Source organism: Oryctolagus cuniculus, chromosome 2 (assembly GCF_051225735.1).
Source record: "Oryctolagus cuniculus isolate XC-2025 breed Fujian yellow rabbit chromosome 2, ASM5122573v1, whole genome shotgun sequence".
In the NCBI taxonomy this organism is placed as follows: Eukaryota; Metazoa; Chordata; class Mammalia; order Lagomorpha; family Leporidae; genus Oryctolagus; species Oryctolagus cuniculus.
Genome location: NC_142868.1, coordinates 138,831,312 through 138,849,059, shown reverse-complemented (window position 1 = coordinate 138,849,059; position 17,748 = coordinate 138,831,312). Strand labels below are relative to the sequence as shown.

At 45.7% G+C, this 17,748-nt stretch overlaps 1 protein-coding gene across 1 annotated transcript in view; it reads left to right on the top strand.

Moving 5' to 3' along the window:
• Positions 1–767: 767 nt before the first annotated feature.
• The window catches only part of ANTXR1 (ANTXR cell adhesion molecule 1), a 241,179-nt gene continuing 224,198 nt past the window's right edge, over positions 768–17,748 (top strand). The window contains exon 1 of the mRNA XM_002709824.6: positions 768–1,608. Within this exon, the coding sequence (XP_002709870.1) occupies positions 1,457–1,608 (152 nt within the window). The 5' untranslated portion in view covers positions 768–1,456. The remainder of the gene's footprint in view (positions 1,609–17,748) is intronic.

Below are 17,748 nucleotides of genomic sequence, written 5' to 3'. Positions count from 1 at the left end.
TCCTCGTGGGAGAGGAATCAGGACCAGGAGATGCGGGACACAGGACCGTTGTGGAGGTGGCCAGGGCAATGCACTGGGGATCTCAAAGATGTGTTTGACAGCACAAGTATTGTTTGTGTTCCAAGACCCTAGGATTCCATGGTACACACATGGCAGGGGGTGGGTGGGGGACCACCATGGATGGTCATGTTAGGGTACAGGTACCTTGGAGGCTCATAAGTAGAGGGAAAGATGTGTGTCTGCAGGAAAGATGCTGGAAAATGGGGCATGAGCGTGCACTGAGGAATCCATGGGAAGCTAGAACTGGGGTCCCACTGGGAACTGGGGCTCAGAGCCCACTCTCAAGAAGATTGATTTCAGAAGGTGAACACAGGACTTTCCTGCTGGACTCAAACTCAGCCAACTCCACTCTCAGAAGCGGTGACTTCCTCTGTCCTGAGTCAAAGACAGGGAAAAAAAAGTCAAAGTTCACAGGTTGGAAGCAAGAATCTGTGAAACTCTGGAGATGGACGCATCGTGGAAGGCTCAGCTGCTCTGTGCCTGGAGCAGCCTGGAGCAGCCTGGAGCACCACACTCCAGGGGACGGCGGGTGCTGGAAACATCCTCTGCGACGATCTGCCTTCCCAAAATCAGAGTCACTTAGATCCCAGAGGCGTTGCTTTTTTTTCCTACTTAATTTGCACAATAGCTTGTCTGCACAGGTCCCAGCCTGCACCAGGCCTGGAGGAAACAAGTTTTCATCAGATGTGTACAGGGCTGCTTTCAGCAGATGCAGGCTAGGAAAGGAAGAGAAAGGAGGCAGAGGCGGGAGAGAACCGAGGGGTGGTCACGCAAAAGGGAAGCTGCGTGAAGAGGGGCGGGGGGATAAGAAAACATGCAAAGCTTGCATTTAAAAAAATTTAGGGAAAAAGAGAGGTATCCCCAAGCCTGAGAGTCCTCGCGCCCGGCCACCCGCCCGCGGACGCCACAGGGTGGTCTCTCTCTGTTTGGCCAGAAGGTGGCACCGTCCGAACTCTCTTCCACCGAAAAAGTAAGACGGGGGAATCGAGGGGAGGGAGAAAAGGCAAAGCACTCCCCCAACCAAGAACAATTTCAAAACCCACCCCATAATACTTTAAATCTGGGACAAAGCAGCGTCGGGACGGAGCTGCTTCCACTGCACGACCTCGGCGCAGCGCCGGGAGCGGCCCGGCGGCCCACCCGGAGCAGCCCCTTTAAAACGGCGGAGTACAGTATTGGGATCCTTGAAACCTGAAACCCAGACAGCGAATCGAGGCGGAAACCAGAAGGAAAACCTTGAACTCCTCCAGACAATTGCTTCCGGGGAGTTCCGAGAGAGCGAAGGGGAATAAAGGGCGCGCCCGGAGGGGCCCTCGGATGCCGCGTCCCTGAGGGCCGTGCGAGGTGGCGCAGCGTGGGAAGGCCGGGTCGCCGCTCTGTCCCCAGCCTGCAGGTCATGGCCACCGTGGAACAGAAAGCCCTGGGCGCCGGCTTCCAGTGGCTCTCTCTGGCCACTCTCGTGCTGCTCTGTGCCGGCCACGGGGGACGCAGGGAGGATGGAGGTCCAGCGTGCTACGGAGGATTTGACCTGTACTTCATTCTGGACAAGTAAGTGGCGGGAGTCGGTCGGCCTTGGGCTGAGCCAGGGGTGATGCGTCCTCCCCGGGCCGGACTGGAAGCCGGGGTCGCTCTGGGACAGGCGCGCCCCGCTGGGGACCCCGAGGAGCCGCGGGAGCTGGCGGCGGTGAGCGCGGCGCCTTTGTTGGGGGAGCGGAGCGCTGCTCCCCGCCTTCTCCTCCTGGCGCGCAGGGGAGGCGACGTCGCCAGCCTTGGCCGGGACGGACCTCTTTTCTGCTTGGTTTTCTGTGACCGGGGCGCGTGCGAGGGACTTTGAGGATGCTGTCGCCTTGTCCCGTCTCTGCGCCTCCTTCCCGTCTGGGTGGGAAAGGCTTGCTCCGCCAGAGGCAGGACTTACAGGCGCTGTGCAAGTACGAGGCGCGAGCATCCTGAAGTCAGTCTCTGTCCCCCAAGAGACACTGCCTTTGTTCCTAACATTGCGTGCGGACCCGGCAGCGAGCGCGAGCGTGAGGCGTTGTGGAGAGGGGAAGCTCGGTGACGCTGTTGTGGGCCCGTCCTGTGCACTGGCCATGGCTTAGCAGCATCTCTGCTCTCTGTCCCCTAAGCGCCAGGAACTCGTTTCCCCTGCCAGTGAATTCCTCCTCCCAGATGTAAGCGAATTCAAGCTCCCAGCCTGTGGCTGCTGGGCTACCAAGGCGGTGCAGGAGGGCCGGTTCCCTGCCCAACGCGGCGAGCGGTGCCTGGGCTTCAGGACTTTGCTAAGGAGAGCTGGACTCCCAACCAGTTCGAACACCCCCCAGGACCCCCTAGGTTTGCCAAATCGCAGTCACTCAAGGAAGCTGCGTGTTCTCTGCTGAGATGCAGCTTCAACAGTAAAATCCCCCTGGGAGGAGTTTCGTGCTCCTAAAACTGTAATGTCCCCCAGGCCAGGAGTGGCGCTTGCTGGTACCGTGGCGGGGAGATGAATTTCACAGACTGGAAAGTATTTGAGAGTTGGAAAAAGCGCCCTGCAAAATAAGCTGGCCTGCTAGACACCAAATGTGCTTTGCAGTTGCTCCTGGAGTCTGATTTTTTTCCGTAAGGGCTGTTTTGAACTCGAGATTCTTTGGATGAAAAGTGAGATCTCTTTCTTGCAGATTTATGAGAAGGTGGATACTGAAATTATACTCCACTGCCAAGAAATGGAATTTCTTTTGTTGCTTCCAGCGGCTGGGAGCACTAACTCAGACTCAGAGAGGGCCTTTTGAAACACAGATGCCCTTCATTTTTGCTTTGAAAAAGGAAAAAAAAAATACAGTTGAGAAAGGCAGACAGGAAAACTTGAAAAAAAATGGACAGCATCACCATGTCCCTGGATGGAATGGGCAGATGCAGGAAAGAGAATCCATTCTTTCCAAATTGATTTATAAACTGAATCAACCTTCTCAAAGTTCTGAAAGAATTTGTTTTGGTGATAGGGGAGACTTAACAAAATGATTTTAGACCTACTTTACAGGAAATAAAAGATTAAAAAAGACCTGGAGAGAATAATGAAGAAATTCATTTCTCTCCAAATAATAAAAACAAATGAATAAAAACAGAGTTGTTCAGGCCAAAGAATAGGTGGTAAGAATAGAAAAGCTAGCAGTAGATCCAAGTCCATGTAGGCATTTAATGGAATTTTAAAGCAATAGAGAATGAATTTATTACTTTTTAAAATAGTTCTTGGACAGATAGTTGGTGACATGGGAAAAGAAAAAGATTAGATTATACTTTACATACATATCAAAATAAATTCCAAAAGGATCAAACATTTAACCATTTAAAATGAAATGCTCAAAAGACCAAAAGATAATTTAGATGACTATTACTATGATTTTTCAACTTTCAGTTTTAAAAAGACTAAAATTCAAAGGGAACATGTAGCAATTTGAGTAACTTTTTATGCTTATATAAATTAAAAATACAAAAAAAGTTCAACTTACCTAGCAATCAGTGAAAAAAAATCAAATAATGTAATTTTTACTAGGCTGGTTCAGTTTTTAAAGAATTACAATACCCAGCAGTGACCAGCTTGTGGGAGCAGGCACTGTCCTGCCTTGCTAGGGAGAACGGAACGGAACCCGGGGCCATCTTTCTAGGCTTGTGCTGTTCAGTAGGGCTTTCCAGGATGCTGGCACTGTTGTGGATCTGTGCTGTCCAATATGGTAGCTGCTGGCGCTATGCACCTGTTGAGCACTTGAAATGTGGCCAGGGCAGTCGAGGAGGTGAATTGTTTGTTTTACTTGAGTTTAATGAATTTAAACTGAAATGGCCACATGTGGCTCCCATTTTGGAAAGTGCAGCCAAAAAGATACTTTGGTGAGCACCCTACCTTTCTACTCAGCAGTTCCATATCCCAAAGAAAAAAATCCAAGTAGTCTCAAACAAGTGACTACATGTGTGTTCATGGCAGTGCTGTTTATAATAATAGAGAGCTGAAAATTGCCTAAATGTACAACAGGCAATTTATTGCATAAGGCATGATGTTGAATGTACATTATGTTAGCGGCAGATCATTGAATATACATTTCATAGTGTGCATGTGTATATTGTAAGAAATATGTAATGAAAATTATATGCTGCAGGGTAAATGTACATTATATGCTGTAGAGTAAATATGCAGACATTGTGTGGATGTATTATGACTCTACCTTTGTAAAAAAAAATTAAAAACACACAGTGTGTTTGTAGTTGCCCAATATGGTACTAGTCTGTCTCTCTGTCTCTTTTTTAAATTCTGTTTTTATGTTTTTTTGAATTTTTAAACTTTTCTGTAATGAACATATGCTACTTTCATGCTCAACAACAAAAAGGTATTTTGACTTTTTACGTATCACATCAAGTGTGGAGAGGGTCTCTCACCATCCCCTTGCTATTGTACAAGATGCAGCTTCTTTCTCTTTAATCCTGGAGTAAATTTCTAAATGTACCCTTGGATCCTTTGAAGCGTAACGGGGACCCAGGAACACTGTGAGAAGAAGCTGGTGGGCTGCCCTTTCTAGGAATACACCTTTACACTCAGGTGGATGCCTCAGGCGTCCTCCGTCGTCCTGTGGCTTGAAGCGCGGGGTGCTTTTGTGCTAACACTTGGTAGGACAGTGTGTGTTCCTCCAGCTTGCCACCTCCCACCGGCCCACTTTCTGTGGCTGTTGAGGCTGTAGCTGGTGAATGGTGGCAAACAGGCCCCTGGGTGGTCCCTAAAGACAAGGTCCCTGTGCTACAAAGAACCTCCTCCAGCAGTGCTGTCCAGCAGCACCCAGCCGCAGCGGAGCGGGAAGGAAAAGAATGCTGACTCGTTTTTTCCTTGGGCTTCTAAGATCCTTTGGCTGGCAGAACGCTGTCTGCAGGCCGAAACCAGTGGCTCACAGGGGACTAACTCTACCAGTCTTTCCCCCACCCCTTCTACTCGCTCTCCCCCTGCGACTGGGTCTCGTTCCAAGGCATTAAATCTCAGCTCCTTTCAGCTTTTAAGCAGGATGCATCTCTGGCCTGGAGGGAACCCAGATTATACATTTAAGGGAACGTCGTGTTTTCTCAACCAGGAGCAAAGACTTCGTAATGACAACATAGAAGACCACAGTAACACAATAGGGCATTATTAGCGGCTTTGGCTATGGGGCTGCACAAGGCTTTCTACTGATGGAATTTCATGTTCATTTAAACATGCTTTTCTGGTTATAGTCAGGAAAAGTAGATTGCTGGGAATTCGATCAGGGATTTGAAAAGTCAGAGTTGCAAGGTCTCCATCCAGAGAAAGACACGAAAGAGCCGCTTGCCTTTTCCAAGCCTTCCGGGGGCTCGTCTAAGATAAACGCACCCGTTTGACCCACCTCCCACAGGGCCCTGCCGTGGGGCCCGTGTGTGCTTGGGTGTCACACCCTGGTCTGTTTCACACAGAGCTGTTAGGCACTTGAATTGAGAAAGTGGGTTCTCCATCCTGAGTCTCAGGGAAGTGCTGGCTACAGTGTACTTGCTCCTAAGACTTCCAAAGCAGAACATGGGGAAATGAACAGGAGGCATGGAGCAGGGGGTGGGCTGGAAGGTGGGAGGAGGCGCTGAATAGTTTTATTTATAGGACTTTCCAAAGCCACAGCCTGACATTTTTTCATTGCACCCAGTAAATCTTTATACTTGCAAAGGCCTCCCACAACCTCACTAAGTGCTCTCTCCCCAGTGGAGTCTCCGACTTGTTTTGTTGTTGTTGTTTGGTTTGTTTGTTTGTTTTTTAGCTTATCCCCATGCAAAGGGACACCTCTTGCCACCCACCCAGAGCTCCAGCTGCAGCACTCACCATTGGATGAGCCCCCAATGGGGCTGCTCTGCAGGACTGCCCCCTTGGGGTGGCCCCCAGAGACATGATTGCTACACAGACTTGCATGGCATTAGGCTGGGGACCTCACCACCAGGAGTAGCATTGTTTTCCTGGGAAAGTACCCCTGAGGTTCCCAAGGTTGAGTGCCCTTTATCTGAAATGCCTGCAACAGGAAGTGTGTGGGATTTCAGATTGGGGGGGGGGTGTAAGATTATTTATTAACACATAATGAGATGTCTTACGGACAGGGCCCAAAACTAAACACAAAATTCATTTGTATTTCATATACACTGTACACAAGTCACCAGAAGGTAATTTTATACAGTATTTCTCATGCACTTGCGTTTTGACCTCAATCTATCACATGAGGTCAGGTGTGGAATTTTCCACTCTTAGTGCCTTGTTGGTACTCAGGTACTCAAAACGTTTGTATCTGGGTGTGTTTCTGATTCTCAGATTAAGGGTATTCAACCTGTATTAAGTTACAAAGGCTATCTTTAGAATCTGAACTTGTGTGAGTCTCACAGTCTTTCACACCCCCTCACAAGGGCCCCATGGTCGGTAGGGCAAGCACCGATGTCCCCCACTTGCAGATGTGAAAACCTTTATTCAACTCTCTGCATTAAGCAGCTGCCCTGGGACCTAGGAAGAGATCACGGCAAGGCCAAGCCAAGCTGCTCCTGACTCCCAGCCCAACTCTTGCTGCTCATCTCTGTCCTGTGCATTTGGGCCGTAATGAGAAACACATGGCAGGACTAGGAGAGGGACTGGGTGGGTCCCAGGAATTAAAACCCCGGCGCCAGAGTTTCAGTAAATCAGGGTGCACGTGGCAATTAAGGCTTCTTAATGCAGCTACTGCTCCACTGTTAGATCAGCTGTAGCTGACTGAAGGTTTGGGGGACTCCAGCCCCCTGTTGTCCACAGAGCTCTTTCAGATATCTGGAAGGATTCGCTGATGCATCAGACCCTAAGGTGTGTTAGGACATCTGATTGCATGTAAAGGTCCAACCAATTAGTAATTTATTTAGAGTCAATCTGCTAGAACACTCCAATCTGTAGAGGCTTAGAATAATCGAAGTGCAAAATTGGCTCTGCATAAGGAAAACAAAGAATCCAGTAGAAAGCACTTTTTAAAAAATGTAACTTTTTAAATTTTAATTTTAAAAGGCAACAGGCAAAAGGACATTTTACCAGGGGCCAGGAACTTCTTTCTGTTTTTTATTTATGTTGGTATTCAGATGGAGTCTTGGTTGAATGTTCCTCCTGTGAGGGTCCAGGTTTGGAGAGGGCCCGTCAGATCAGGCAGTAGTTGATAGAGTGGCTGACAAAGTGAACGGTTTGGTATATGGGTAAAAAGTGAAAACAAATAAGGCAAAAGTGTCTTGTTTTGTGATTCTGTCTGGGCCAGCCAAGTAATTACCTCTACTTTCCTTAGCTGTGAGACCTGGTAACACTCAGTGTCACGCTGAGAATAGAAGCCAGGAGTATCGAGAAGGGCGCCCGTCCCAAGATAACCTGTAATTATCTCCAAATGGTCAAAGACTCCTCATGGTCCTAGAACAAACTCTGGCATCCCTTGGGGAGGCTTGGCTGTCACATAAATGCAAATGGGATTTGCTTGATGCTAATTTAGAACGTGTGCCTATTTTGGGTGTGGGGCCAAGAGACTAGATCTGGCCTCTTCCTCCAATTACTCTGCAACAAAGGACAAAGAAAGCACTTGAGTATTTTCCTGACATGTTTTTCAGACGTGTCAGGTTCATGCTAGAAAGCAATTAGATGTCTTCTATTTGACTCAGCTGGCTCATTCATTTGGCAACAATATGTTCTCAGTTTTGATCAGAAGTGTGCACACCAGTGAAGGCACTGGTAACACAATGCTTATTGCAAGCTAGGTCCTGTCCCAGGAGGTGCAAGGAGTGCAGAAGTCTTACACTTGGCTTTGACATTCGAAGGACTCTGGGCAGCTGAGCCCAAAGCTCCAATGAGGATGTGGGCAAGGGCCAGTAAAGTCCAGTTTAGATGGACAAGAAGACATGATGAGCAACAGTGGCTGAGCGTTTGCCACCTGCCAGACCCTATGGGCAATGCCTTCCCTGTGCTCTCCTGCTTGGTCTCTGCAGTCCCCACAAGATCTGTGCAGCATGGTCATTCACACAAGAGGAAACAGGTTTCCAGGCGCAGCCAAGGTTCCTCTAAGAGGTGAAACGAAGCCTCAAACCCAAGCCTCTCTGACTGACAGTCTACACACAAAGAAGAAAGAATTTCTTTTTTTTTTTCCCTTTTTATTTTTTGACAGGCAGAGTGGACAGTGAGAGAGAGAGAGACAGAGAGAAAGGTCTTCCTTTGCCGTTGGTTCGCCCTCCAATGGCCGCCGCGGCTGGCCCGCCGGCGCACCACGCTGATCCGAAGCCAGGAGCCAGGTGTTTCTCCTGTTCTCCCATGGGGTGCAGGGCCCAAGCACTTGGGCCATCCTCCACTGCACTCCCGGGCCACAGCAGAGAGCTGGCCTGGAAGAGGGGCAACCGGGACAGAATCCGGCGCCCCGACCGGGACTAGAACCCGGTGTGCCGGTGCCGCAAGGCGGAGGATTAGCCTAGTGAGCCGCGGCGCCAGCCAAGAAGAAAGAATTTCAACATGCAGGGGAACATTGAATCCCTCAGAGTCGGTTAGGTTATGCTGTGGTAACAAAGAGCCTCCCCAAATCTCAATGACACAAAACAACCAAGGCATACTCTTGAAACAGGCTATGTGTCGGATGGGGACAACTAGGGGTTTCTGTTCATGTTAATTCTGTGAGCCAGGCCGGTGGAGACGCCTTCTTGACACCTGCTTCCCCCAGCACAGCTGCAAGGGAAGGAAGAGGCTGCTGGCGGGTGCCGGGCTGGCAGTGAACTGCCCCAGCCAGCAGTGTCACACATCCTTCCACTCACCTCCCGTCGGCCTGAACAAGTCCCATGGCCTCACGCTTTGGAAAGGGGCTGAAGGAATGCAATCCTCTCATTGGAGAGGGCCCATCAGATAGGAGGAGAGGAAAACCAGACAGGGGTGGCCAAGGCTTGCTTCTCTTGCAAACATAGAATTTTACACTCCTTTGGCCTGAGAAAGCTAGAAAGTAGCAGTCATTGAGATAGGGTAAAGAGGTAGGACTTCAGGAAAACGTCGCTTTTGAGCTCTGCTTTGGATTTATTCATCAGCCTGGCGTTATGACAAACACGCCATTGGCATCTGCCCATGCGGCGATGATGACTCCTGCTCTTCTAGGCCCTTCCGCACTCCCTATGCTTTAGATGAAACATGTGCTGTGGTGAACGGAGGATTACGTTAGATTCAGCGCAAAGGTGAAACGGAGGTTAGGTAGGTTTCCTTGGCCCCTAAGGGTTACACCAATGTATCTGAACAAAGAATTATTTTTTCCATAGCCTGTGGAGTATGCGGGAACGTGACCAGGCTGGGGAGATGGAGCAGGCCCTGGAAGCCTGCAGCAGCTGAGCCATCTACTGCAGCGGCTGATTCAGAGTCAGAATCAAGAGTGTCTGGGCGCCTACGGGTGTTCCTCGGTGGGGATGTTGTTGACGTTTTCACTGGGACAGATTTTCATGTTGAGAATGTGTAGTTTTGTGACCTTTGCTTTCTAAAGGTATTTAACCTTCCTGGGCATTGTAACCAATATATAAAGGCCTCTGTATGTACTCCTGAATGCCTCCCTCCAGGGGTGATGGCACGGGTGGAGAACCCCGCAGGGCAGAGCAAGCCAAGGACACGGATTCCTAGCACCAAGGACTGGGAGTGAGCAGGAGGAGCCTTTTCTTGGGGAAGAGGTGACCAGAGGACGGGTGCCAATCGTAAACACTGGAGATGAAAGCACTAGGCCGGTGGTTCTCAGCCATGGGCATGTGTATAAAAGCTTCCCAGGTGGTTTTGATGTGCATCCCTCCCCGCAATACATCATGAGCCTGAACAGGAAGACAAGAAAAGTTGCCCCGCAATGATGGCCTTTCCCCTCTCTGGTGAGGCTGTGGGTGAGACAGCACACACCTCCCCGCGGGACGCCAAGCAGAGCTTTATTGTAGATGGTGTTGGATAAGCCCAGTATGGCATGGAGGATCACAGATAGGCCAAGCTCTGCGGGTCAGGATCACCAAGTCCTGCTGTGTGTGCAGAGTTTGGCAGCTGGGACCGTGTGCATATTCAACAAGCATGATAACCTCAGACAAATGACTTAGCCCCTCAGAACCTCGGTCTTCTCATTAATAACCTTGAAAGTCTCTGCCTCACAGAAGGGTTGTGAAGATGCAATAAGATGAAGCCTTTAACAAGGCATCCTGTACATGGATGCCAGGTGGTAGATGGTGATAGTGGATAGGTGATCATGAGGGTAGTGGAAATTGCTCCCCAAAGAAGAGGATAGGGTCCTCTAACCCAAGGCACCTCCATAGATTCCGAGCAGGACTACCAGGCCAGGGTAAGCAATTTGTTTAGTTAGATATTTAGCACAGCATGCTAGATTTCTGGAATTACGAAATGCCAAAGACAGGTCCTGCTTCCCGGAGTTTATTAGAAGAGAAAGAGCTGATGCTGTAATTAACCTTGATCTAGAAGAGAGAGCTTTAGGAAGCCTCGGAGAGCTAGTGACTTTGGGTCTGGAACTTGAAAGTTGAAGAGGATTTTGCCAAGTGGTAAAGTAGACAGAAGCACCACACAGAAAGCAAAGTGACATTGCAGTGTGGGGGTGACAAGGAAAGAGAATGGATTTTGTCCCATCAGCAATAGTTATTGGATTGAAGGTTTCTAAAGACAAAAGTGGCAAATTTATGTATGTTATAGAAATGCAGATATGAGAGTGCTTCAAAAAGTGTATGGAAAAATAGAACCAAAAGTAAGTTTATTTTGGTGCAAGAAATGCTGAGATCCACACACAGTTATTTCATAATAGATATTTTTATGAATTTTTTGAAGACCCTTCATGGATTTCAAAACTTTCGCACCAAAATAAATGTATCCTTTAATTCCATTTTCCACGAACTCTTTGAAGGACCCGTGTATATCACCTGTTCTTACAGTGCAAAGGAGGTAAAAAAGAGTAAAAAATCGGGAGCTCTTTTGCATCGAGGAGCAACCAGGACTTGATGAGCATTTGGCTGTGAGCAAGTGGGAGAGGGAAGAGCTACCACAGGGAGACGTGAGTTTCAGTAGGGAAGAGGAGTTTGGTGTGGACGTGTTGAGTCTGAAAATGTGGGACATTTGGGTGGAGATGGTGAATTGGCGAGAGGATTGATTCCTTGGCACTGAAAAAAGATCGGAGTGCCATTAGCCTGAGGGAAGTCATTGAAAATGTGGGTATGGATAGTAAATAATATTGAGATAATATCAAGATCCTCTCCAGATTTTTAAAATGTCAAGAAGAGGTGGAGTTTGAGGAGAAAGGTGGCCAGGATCCAAGCCAGAGGAACTGCCAGTGGGGATCGTCTGAGCAAAAACAGACACTCCACTGAACAGAGCCGAGAAGCAGCAGGCAGGGCAGACCCAGCAGGGACATGTGCCGCTGAGGCAGGGAGGGACAGAGCAGCAGCAGAGGGGTGACCATCGATGTTTCCCCCGAACTTGCCCCTCCTCCATTTCCAGTCTTGGTGAGCAATCATGCGGTAAACCCTGCCCCCAATGCCAAGGATAGGGGCGGGCGCAGTCCTCCATCTCCCATGAAGCCCTGAGGGCATCTGCTACTCACAGCTCCTGAATCCACCCTACTCTGCTCTCTACTTTGTCCTAGCTCAGGCCTTCACCGCTTTATCCCAGTTCACGGAAACATTCTCTAACTTGGCTCTTTGCCGCCTTTCTTTACTCTCTCCCTGCCTTGTATTCTTGGACCAAATTGATTGTAGAACATGATCTAATCTTGACACCCTCTTTCCTAATCCCTGCCCCTTAGGCTTTAAACACTTTCAAAGCTCTCAGAATGATGTGTCAATTTCAATACATTAAAAAAAAAAAAAAAAGTAAAGGTAAAGTGTAAATGACTTAGCAGGTATTTAAGGCCCTCATTGCTCAGGCATTATGTATTTCCCAAGCTTCATCTCTGATCACGTCCCAAACCCTTGCGATTTCTGGCAGTTCCTTGTTCCGAATCTCCCCAGTCCATGGTAAGCACTGGAGTGGTCCATTATCAAGAGATGAGGGGAATGACCCTTGGTGTTTGCCCTCGAGAGTCACATCCAGTGACCTTTTCTTCTTCCCCTCATCCTCTAAGGCTCAGTGGTAAACACTCATGGGAACCTTTTGGAACAGAGCTTTCCCAACATTTTGATGGCAAAAGGATTATGATCAGAATTATAGTCATCTTGCCATCACTCCTTATATTAAAAAAAAAAAAAAGTAGGGGCCAGCACTGAGGTGTAGTTAGCTAAACCTCTACCTGCAGCACCAGCATCCCCTATAGGCACTGGTTTATATGCTAGCTGCTCTATTTCTGATCTAACACCCTGGTAATGTGCCTGGGAAAGCAGCAGCAGATGGCCAAAGTGCTTGGGTTCCTGCACCCATGTGGGTGAGCCAGAGGAAGCTCCTGGCTCCTGGCTTCAGACTGGCACACCCTTGGTCGTTGTAGCCATTTAGGGTGTGAACCAGCAGATGGAAGACCTTTCTGTCTCCTCTCTGTCTATAACTCTGCCTCTCAAATAAATAAATAAATAAAATCTTTTAAAAATATAAATGCCAGATTTACAGAAATTACCTAGCATCTAAGAGAAAAATAAAGAATCCTATCGACCGCTATACACGAATCACAGTAATAAACAGTACAAGGTAAAAGGAAATACAAGATATCATTAGACAACAGTAAGCATAAATAAATATAGGATGTTAAAGATCACTGTTAATAGAGTAACCAAACATCCTGATTTTCCCAGGACAAGCATGGTCTATATTTGTGTCTTAGTATAATTATTAATAGCTTCTTCTTCTGTACTCACAATCTTCTGTTTAGTCTTTAAATTATATGGTCATCCTGATGATTAATTGTCATAAAAGATGATGTCAGAGGAACACAAGGGGTGACGGTTGAAGACCAAACAGATGAAGCCTCTTGTCTGTTTTCTTCCATTAAAATGGGAAATGGATTTAGCATTTCTGACTCCATTTTAGAGCCCCTATTTAAGCCTTTCTGGGTATCCCCACTCTCGGATTCCCATTTTTTGGAGAATTTTTAACACATCTCACTATCTTAACACCTAACACTGTGAATTGTGACTGAATGTTTCCCCACCCCTCCACGGGGAGGCAGTATTACATTGTGGTTAAGAAGCCAGGGTTAAAGGGCAGAAAGAATTAATTAGTATTTGGAGAAAGAACGTGGACGCCAAGGCTAGACTAACCGGGTTCAAATCCCAATCCTACCACTTTCTAGCTGTGTGTTTCTTAACCTCCCCGTTAACTCAGTAGCATATATATCACTTAGGATCATTGTGCTCAAAAACACGCTGGAAATACTAAGTGTTACTATTAAATGGCAGTGAGTATTAAGTGCTCAGCACATTGCCGGCTGCTCAGTGAGTATTCAGTACATGCCGAATGTTGCCATTGTTCATCTTTATAGATTCCAAAACCCCACCAGGCATTCAAAACTCACGTTGCCAGATCAGAGATGAGAAAGAAAAGTTTGTGACTTTAGAAAAAGAAGTTGAGCATAGATGGATTCTCCCTCACTCCCTCCCCTACTAGCACCTAAAACTGTGCCATCTCCCAAAAGAAGAGATCTTGAAGAGGTGGCCAGGAAAAGCCTGCATCAGGTCAATGACACTGACGTGCAGCACACTGCAAGAAATGAGAGGAGAAACAAAGCAGATGTGGTTGAGTTTGAAGGAGACCAGCCAGTCTACCTTCAACCCTGTTGCCAAGTTGCACAAACGGCTGGAGAAAAGCTTTGAGGAGCTCCAAGAACATTCCCAGATCTGGAAGTGAGTCTGAGGTCAAGGGTGGGACAGGGGAGGGCCGAGAGCCGCCCCCTCGGAGACCTGTCCCCGTCCTGCACCACCGTCCTGCCGAGGCAGCTGCATCCGGCAGTCGAAGAGGAAATTAAGCTGTAAAAGAGATAGCCTGAGAAAGCCAGGCATCTGGGACAGCGACTCCATCCACCCTGCTAAGTCCTTCCCCCAGGTCCTGGGGCTCCGGGGGAATGACAGTGTTCTGTCTTTGATTATGTGGATGCAGCAGGCATCAGGAGTGAGGCCAGGTACAGCACAGTGTGAGCCAGGGCTTGAGGCTGCACCAGAAAAGAAACCCTGCATATGGCAATGCGGAATGAAGTAACCGCGTCCAAAGCAAGCAAACCTTGCAAGGATGAAGTTTCTTCATGGAAATGACCAGGATCACTCTGTTCCCCACTATCCCTTCTCTTCCCTGCCTGGTGGAACTCCATAAGCTTACCTTAGTCATCAAGACCAACTCTCTTCCCCCAAATTAGTCCTTAGAGAAGGTTGCAAGTGTGGGTTAATGCCCCTATATAGGGATATCCATATATCCATATATACATATATATGTATGTATGTATGTATGTATGACATATGTATGTACACACACGCTATTTTGTAAGCAAATATCAGACCAGTTATACCTTCCCACATCTGAAGATAAAAATAGAGCCTTCAGCATTTTAGTACCTTTAAACCAGTAACAACAACAACAACAAAACCTCCTGAAGTAGAAGAAGGTATTAATGGAAAGCATTTTCAACAGCAAAAAAAAAAAAAAAAAAAAAAAAAAAAAAAAAAAGATAAACTGTAGCACCATATGGCTTCACTGAAGTTAAAAAAAATACACATTTGTGAAACAGGAGGTAAATCTGAAATGAGAAGACAAAGGGCCTAGAACAGTTAGGGAAGTATAAAATAATACAGGAAATTTTAAAGTCACCAAGAAGCAGTAAAGAGCAGAACTGACAAGGTGGAAAATGACATAAATGATGAGGGCATGTTTGAGAAATTCCCATAAGTTGAAGGTAAAAATGCAGTTAGGGGAAAGTGAAGAGTGAGTGGTAAATAATGAGCAACCAAAATAGATGCCCAAAATGCTAGATGAGTTTGCATTGCTACAGTGTGGTTAAAAAAACTCACAGATTCACTTGAAGAGAACTTTTCTGATCTAAGAGAACCCTGGAAGTGCAATTGACTCATCAAATAACAACCAAAATTAGTTGAGCATTAAAAAATGACTAATACTCGAACTTTCTTGGTGATCAATTTTAATTTCAAAGACAAAATAATTTTATAAGTGGGGAAAAACCATCGCTTACAAAGGTTCTCTCTGCAACATGGTAAAGAAATCATCTTTATGATGGATACAATTATTTTGATGGCTATGTGGCCTAAAAGGTCTGACCAAAATATCTGACCAAATTATCTATTATATATATATATGAAGAAAGAGTATTTTCAAATAGATCAAGGTTTTTAAAAATTTTTTTTTAATTATGTAGTTATTACATAAAAGAAGTAGTAATGACCATTAAAGCCATTTAAGCAAAAATATGTCTCAGGAGTATTTTCAACAAATTTTGTATCAACAAACAACAGTCTGTCACGAGAAAGGAATGAGCTAAAAATAAGAAGCTTCTGGGGGGACATTTACAGTATTTTCACATATTCAAGTTTACTGGAAATAATGACGGTCACATTAAATACTGCAAAGCTGACAGCTTGAACAACTTTGCCAAGAATTTAAGCAGCAAGAATTCAAAGATTAAAATTATGAGAAAGAGATAGGCAAGGTGAAGGCCAGGGACGGGCCATTTACTATGTATACAATAAGAATTCTCAATCTAAATGAAAGATCCTGGTGAACAAGACCCCAGCAGAAGGAACAGGCCATCAAGGAGGGAGGCGCCTTTCTCTGAAGGGAGGAAGGAACCTCCACTGTGATATAGCCTTGACTAAACAAGTTAAGAGTTGGTGAACTCAAGGGGCTTCCATAGCCTAGACAGCTCATAGAAAGAGTCTCGGGTGATTGCTGATGTCATAAATAAGAGTGCCAATTGTTAAATCAGCAACGGGAGTCACTGAGTACAGGCTCCTCACGTAGGATCTCTGTCCTTAATGTGTTTTACTATGAAACTTACAAACAACACTACTAGTCGAACAATGCCCTATACCTTGTGCGGTTGTGTGAGTGCAGCCTGTTGAAATCCTTGCTTAGTGTATACTAAGTTGATCTGCTGCATATGAAGGTGATTGAAAATGATGAAGGGCGGGATGGGAGAGGAAGTGGGAGAGGGGAGGGCCATGGGAGGGAGGGAGGTTGTGGGGGGGGGCACAAAAAAAAATTCTCAGAGGAGAGTACTTTCAAGATACAATCAGACATCATTTCCCTGAGCTACAGAAAAATTGGAGTCTTCAGATCTAGGACTTACTAAGTACTCCATCTAATTATTTTTTTACAAGAATCCACAGCTTACTCAATCTTAGATACATTTTAAAATATAAGAATAATTAGAAAAGCTTATATACCTCTAAAAATGAGAAACTAGGCTTCTCTCCCATAAAAGGGGAGATTCAGATTAGCACTGGTGTTTTTACTTTTCAACATTAAATGCTCAAGAAACCCCCAGTAATTGCATATACAGTCTTGAGTGACATGTGGCTTTTAAATTCCTTAGTCGGATTTCTTAGACCTGCAAAATTTCCAGGAGTGTACCATCCACATAATCATACTGGAAAAGTTATTTGAACATATTATTATCTAAATGAAAAATGTACTTCAAATACAGTAAAAGAAAAGAAAAAAAACATGATATAGAACAAACAGAAGTTAAGTAAGGTCCCAGGAAAGTTGTCATAATGAGATCGGTAAGGTTATATAGCAAAATATAAAACACAAGGAATGGCTTCTCAAAAGATAAAATGAGAAGTGTAGTTTTTATGCAAGACAGAAGTTACTACATTTAAATAATATAACTTGTTTTGAACTCCCAAATTCTTTTCTCTCTCCCAAGTCTACTTAGTAGGCCCTAGGAGGGAGGGAGAATAGTGGTGACCTTCCAAGGCACTCATGCTTAAAAACCCTTTATGTGAAATGCCCAGTCTTCCTAATTGTGCTCCCCCTTTCTCCACCAGTGGCGTCAGAGTGTTCCAGGGGGCTGACTGGGCCTAAGGAGGACACCTTTTGACTTTGAACTAGCTGATTCCATAGAAAGTCCTTGCACATCCTTAAGGAACAGAAAATTTCCATACTAGTTAAACTCTTAGAGAAAATAGGAAAAAATATGGAGAGTTACTCCGTGTGTTGTAGGAAGCCAGCAGGAATCTGGTATCAACAGCCATTCAAAGAGCATGTTTATGCAGAAAACTTCCAAACAACTTTTGAGTAAAACCTTTAAATCCTAAATTAAATACTTTAAAACAAAATTAACCATGTAGTAAAATATACTAAGACCCAGTAAAAGTTATCCTAAGAATGTAAGGATGAGCCAATATTTAGGACGTGTATTAAGATAGCTCACATTTAGTTTGACTGCTGAAGATGGAAACCATATTAACATTTCAGCAGAATATGAAAGACATCTCTCTGACTACTTAAGCATTCAAAGGATATAGAGAATAGGAATAATAATTAATGAGGTTGATTTAATAAATATATTTTGAACACTATACCCCATAGAGAATAAACTTCCCTTTCAAATGCCCATGAAATATTTATTAGTTCACAAAGAATGCCTCCACATATATCCCAAGGCACAATTTTTCCAGTCCACATTCTCAGTGTTATAAAGAACAGGAAATGAATAGTGAGGTACACTGAAACTTCAGCTATCAAGGGAAAAATTATAGAATTTATATCATCTTGCATGA